The 6,000-nt window shown below is 42.6% G+C and overlaps 1 protein-coding gene across 1 annotated transcript in view; it reads right to left on the bottom strand.

The window, feature by feature from the left end:
- Positions 1-4,547, bottom strand: part of FTCDNL1 (formiminotransferase cyclodeaminase N-terminal like) — a 38,187-nt gene extending 33,640 nt beyond the window's left edge. Inside the window, 1 exon segment of the mRNA XM_025929596.2 lies at positions 1,882-4,547. Coding sequence (XP_025785381.2) covers positions 1,882-2,029 — 148 coding nt within the window. The 5' untranslated portion in view covers positions 2,030-4,547.
- Positions 4,548-6,000: the final 1,453 nt, after the last annotated feature.

Genomic DNA, 6,000 nt, shown 5'->3' on the forward strand with positions numbered 1-6,000 from the left:
GCTATTATACCTTTGTCGCCCTGTCCCCTGGCAGCCTAACAATTAATCTTTTCAGAGGAGAGGAAAAATAAGTTACACACAGGAACTACAGAGCTTACAGCAGCCCTACACCATTAATTTTAATAACACGAAAAGATAAACATATGTCACTCACTCATAGCCAAATGAGCATCTATAGAGCCCTGCCCTGGTATACATCTAAAATTTATAACTCAGGTTCCTTTACCTAAGACCTTTTAGGCTACTTAAATGTTTTCACATTGCTTAATCAGAAAAAATATGGACGATATAGTTTTATTCCACTCACTTAAAAATAAACGTCTTTAAAATATTTGTAAAACAACAGGTCATTTTCTTAACTAGTGCCACCTTCCCTCATTTTTAAAACTGTAAAAGATGAAGCCAAGAACACGATTATACAACCTCTTACTTTATGTATTTTTTCAACATCCTCTAGCTCCTGGAAGAAAAGAGATAATTTTATTTTTTCATCCTAAATCTTCTTCTGAAAAGCTTTTATTCTCAGTTTCATAGGATACAATTGAATCAAATGCTAGAAGAATGAAATCCTCTCTCCTGCAATTTCTTAAGCATGCATATAGAAAAAAAATTACTGCTGGCAGTAGGAACTGTCAATGGATCTCCACAGAAGTAAATTGTTTGGTGTTTGTAATGGAGTATAATAGCTATAATTCCACTTGAGCTGCTGCCACTAATAAGTTGATAAAAACGGGAAGTTGAGACTCAGGCGTCCATCAGTATATGGCTTCCACAGATGTCTCTGCACGTTCACTTAATCACAGAGACAGGTAACCCAATCCCATTAGAGGTACTATGTCTGACAATGAGGGACCCAAGCTGGCTCTTCCCACAAAGACAATGGAAAAGCATAGCTGCAGACTGACTCCAGAGGGGCTTTCTTATCGGCAATTTATCAGGAATTTTCTTAGACATTTGCAGCTCCTGCAAAGTTGTAAGGCGGTAACTTAAATGTGCTCATCATCAGAAATGGGCTAGGGGAAAACACTTCCTTCTCATGAAAAATAGCCACCGAATCAAAAATGACTATCAGAAATTAAAACATACTGTCTCAAATGCTTCAGGATTGTGACTCTAATGCTCACCTGTTGCCAAAAATTTAAATTTAATCTACTTAATGATAAGTCTGAAAATACACTGTGTTCTGTGTGTGCATGAAAGTAAAAACAAGTGGTATCTAGAACTGTGTGTCACCACATGAACATATTAACGAGAGTAAAATAAAAAGTGGTATCTCTCACAGGAAACACTGGCCCAGGGAGTAAGGAGGCTTGAGTTCCAGTCTTCTGAATTGCTGAGTGATCTTACACACATCACTTAAAGGCAATTGCCTAAGAGTTTTTATATGGAGAAAATGGAGTAGAAATAATAATGTTGTAATGAAAGTATGGGCTTTGCTGGCAGGAGAGCTTTGAAAAGTAGCTGGTATTTGGCAAGTTTATTTTTTATTTAACCTGTCGAATAAAAAGCATAAGGTACAATTATGCTCATTCTATTAATGATCACATAAATGGCCCATGAGGGAAACATTAAACCTTTATGTAAATATATCCTCCTCAGGAGCCTGAAATCTTGAACAATGCTCATCTCAGACACTCGCTCTCCAATGTGAATTAGTGCACTGCTGAGCGTATGCAGGCTTTTGGAAAAGAGCACATGTGCACATCTGAGTAACCGATCTATCTCAGTATCCTGGGGTCCTGCAAAAGCTGTAACAGCACAAGAACAAGGAGGGAAGTCTAAGAAGAAAGAAGAGTGTTCTGTAGCACTGTCTGCATTATACAAAAATTACTGTATTTATCAAAACACTACATATTCGCTTCAATTGTCTGTTGTTCCTACCATTTTTTTCAAGAAGAGCTGCTTTTGCTATGTTCTCAACAATGTATTTCCTTCTGGCTTCTGAAATATTTAGTAAACAGGCAGCCAAACAGAGCCCCAGTCTGGAGGAAGACATGGTGATTTTTCTAGGAGAAAAAGTATTGTTCATTTTGGTCTCTGTGGTGTGTTCATACTTTCATGTTCATTAACCTTATAAAAATTAGTTTTTTGGAAACCAAGCAGTCATAATATGAACATTTCACCATTTCATTACTGCAGAACACCTGAAGGATAAAATCCTCAGATCGAGTCAACCAGGAAACCATGCGTAGGTGGCCACACACATATGAACGTAGGAACATAGTTAACACCACTAGAACACACAGGGCAAGTTACTCAGCCTGAATTGTCATGGAAATGAAACTTTTTTGTTAAAGTATATTATTCCCTTTGAAACATCATCTTCCTTAGTTTATCCTCTTTTTGAGGTCTGTCCTATGTATCAAATAAGCATGATCCTCTTGTTAAATGAGACTTAACTAGGGAACTGTAAAAAAGAGAAATGAAGATTCTTATAAAAATTATTTTTCTGGCAAAAAGAAAGGTTATCTCTATGGGCCATGACACAGGCAATATATGAACAAATAAAAGGGACTCTTTGGGTGCTTTAAGTGACAACTATTTGACTAAATTCCTCTTATACTTCAGTCTCCAAAATTCCTGTATCAGTTGAAAATCTTTTCACAGGATTCTCTTCCTGGAACTGAAATCTGATATATATCCTACGTGAACCAACAATGCCAAAAATGTGACTGATCCTTTTGGTGAAAATGCATTAATTACACAAGTTTTGGAGGTTGCTTTGATTCTTTTTAGTACCGAGAATGGCATTTTTCGACTCTCAAATATTATTGACTAAAGAAATTTAAATATCTCAAAATAATAAGAAAAGAATTCCCCTTTTCAAGACCAGGCCATATTTAGGTCTCTTTTAAACATCGTAACTAAAAATAAATGTGGCCCTCACGAATTCATTCAACAAATTATTTGATAAGGGTTATTTTGTATCGGGTAATGTCCTCAGTGTGGGGAATACCGCAGTGAATGGTGCCCAAGCTTGAGACAGACTTTAAGCTTATGAGTTTTGGCTAAACCGTGTGCTCTGCTGCAAATAATAGTACTCTCGATGCATCAATCCTCTGGCTTCTGTTCACTAGGATTGTTCATGGGCCTAATCATCCTAACCTAGAGGGAACGCAAGGCTCCATGTTAGTTCAGGTTTGTAAGCAAGTTTTCATCTTGTGACCATCATCTCATGATTGAAAATTCATGAAAATACGGTCATTAGGCTTTTGTAGACATTAATAACATTGTTGTAATAAAGCAGCTCAGACCTCTCTCTTCTGTGTAAACAAAAAATTGCTTTACACAAGGGGTGTGGGCGTCTTCTGGCTTTCATTTGTTTTCAGTGTGTTTATGTAGCTTAATTGTCTCATCAGGCACTTTCCCAACATAATTATGCTTTTTAACAAATGGTGTTTATGGCAACCCCTAACAGTGCAAAAGAAAGGATTAGTTTCATCCTCTCATTCCACATTTTGATTCCCTGTGGACAGTTAAATCACACAAAGATGGTGTTAGAAAAATCTACCTTCACAGCAAAAGCTGAAATTAGCGGCCACCGGAATTTTGGAGAGCAGTCAAGCTTGTTAGTGAAAAGGGTAAGTGTTTCTCTCCCTCTTCCACTTACAAAGTAACCCAGAGCAACCCCGCAAACACTCTGTGGTTTGGGAGCCGGCGCTCCTAGTGCGCCCATCCCTCCAATCCCAGTTCGATTACTTCCGGCCATAAACCAAAAACCGGCCTCCCCCGCCCCCCCCCCCCCCCCCCCCCCCCCCCCCCGGGGAGGAACCAGCAGGGCCAGCACGGAGTGGAGCAGTTCGCGACAGTTCCGCCCAGATCACCTGCCTCGCGTACGCACCACCGCTCGCGCTGTTAGGGCCGCAAAAAGGCTCCCCGAGGGGGCGGTAGCGCGTGCTCGGGTTGGAACCCGCCACTGGGTCTCCCTGCGTGGCCCCGCCCCGGTTCCGGTGTGAAGTGGCTCAGGGCCACGTGGGCCGAAGGCTAACCCGAGAGACTGGGCGCGGGCCTTGGGGCACTCCCTCGCCGCCCCGCGATCGGCGTCCACGGGCCGCGGGGCCCGGGAGCGAAGGACGGCCGGCGGCGGGGCTGCCCCAGATCCGGCTCTCGAGCAGCGCCCGCGCCTCCGCGTCGGGGAGAGAGCCGACCTGCGCGCGCGGAGGGGTGGCGGAGTAGCACGGCGCCGAGTCGGGGTCGCCCCGCGGCGGCGACGCGCAGCTTACGCCGCCGGCCCCGCCCCCCACCCCGGGCGCCCAGCTCGCGCTCCAGCCCGCTGCACGCCTCCGGGAGCAGGCTCTGCTGGTCGCTGCCTGACCTACACTCCGCCGGGCCCCGCACCCACCGCGTGCCGGCGGCCCGGAAGCCTTAACGTTCAGCGTGGAATTGCCTTCTCACGCCCTCTGCTTTACCTTGGGATTCTCCACAATTGTCTCTTGTAAATGAATGACTTTTTTTAAAGGGCATTAGAATCTAATGATGAGGTCATTACCCATTGATCATACACCAGCAGGGGGCTCTTTGGCGCACATGCAAACGCACCCTTGCAGTAAAGTCTCTGCTGAGAAATGCTGCCCGGGAGCGCTTGTGAGTAGGCAAGCGCCGGAACCACCCCAGGACAAAGGCAGTACTAATACCTGCCCACGTACTTACGAGCTACATGAACCGGGCATTAATAATTATTTCTCTTTTTTCTAGGCCAGTGAACCTTGAGAACACATTTACAAAAAATTAGGACCTGTTTTGTTTTTGTTTTTGTTTTTTTTGATATATATAGCAAGGATTAAATGTTACCACTTTGATCTGGTTTCGTTCCTGAAGTGAAGTAATCACTAAATAACTACTTTGACAGAATAAATTAATTTTTAAATCTATTTTTTATTTTCTAATTATACTTTTTAAATACAGATTTGAGGAAATTAACATTTATGTGGACATTTGGTTTCTAGCCTAATGTGGCATAAAAATAAGTAACATAATGAGTGTTAAAAAAAATCAGGTTCATGATGCTTCTCACATCATCATCATTGTACTTAGATGTCACAACAGTATTATGTGCGATTGTGTCAGATCCAGCCTTCTCCATCTCGGAGTGTTGGCAGGTAGGAGGGCTGTTGGCAAGAGGAGGGGTGTTAACCTCAGGATCCTGGACCCATTCCAAGGCTGGTAATTACATTCTGCCAGCCAAAATTCATCCCATAATTTTAATTGGATAAATCCTTTCTGGCCTAAGCTACTGCTATGCCTGTCAAACTGTTGCCACATTTCACCCCAGAGGTGTCTGTGTTTTAGTTGCAAGAATGAGTCCCTTTGAGGTTGGCTTATCAATTTAAATCCTCAAAGTGCTTTGGGATCCTATGGAATTAAATATATATTTAGGTATTTTTTTTCTACTGAATCTGCAACAGACATGCATAAGATAGACATATACCCATGTTAATGCCCAAAAACCAATACCCATCTAATGTCAACAGATAATTTCAAAATACTTTAACTAGATTGATGTCCCTAACATTCTCTTTTCTTCTTTTGAGAGCTTTTATTGCCCATAGCATTAGCTTCCAATTAACGGTGGTGTAACCAACCTTTCCTTCCAAGGAGAACAACGGAACTAAAGGCCCTGTATCTCACCTTTCCAAACAATTCTGTGGTGAGACTACTTGCTACAATGGAAGATAAAGTAACATTACATCTAGGCTTATCTGTCCCTTCAGAGAAAACAGTGTGACACCTAGGGGCTTCATGGGTCTAGCTGTAACAGCTGCCAGACCTAAACCTTCTTCCCCACATTTCCTAATCCTCTCGATGAGAATATCTTTCCCCTGACAGGACTGCTGGGGCATTAAGTAAGATAACATTTCTGAAAGCATCAACACCCAGCAGTTACTCAGTAAACCTTAATCCCTTTCTCCACTAGACTGAGGTCAGACACAGGAGAGAAGGCAGGGTCCCAAGTTCTTTGTGGAAAAGGGCAGGGTCTGCCTCTGCTTGAGGACTGTAAAC

Source organism: Puma concolor, chromosome C1, assembly GCF_028749965.1.
Source record: "Puma concolor isolate L17-30 chromosome C1, mPumCon1.1.hap2, whole genome shotgun sequence".
In the NCBI taxonomy this organism is placed as follows: domain Eukaryota; kingdom Metazoa; phylum Chordata; class Mammalia; order Carnivora; family Felidae; genus Puma; species Puma concolor.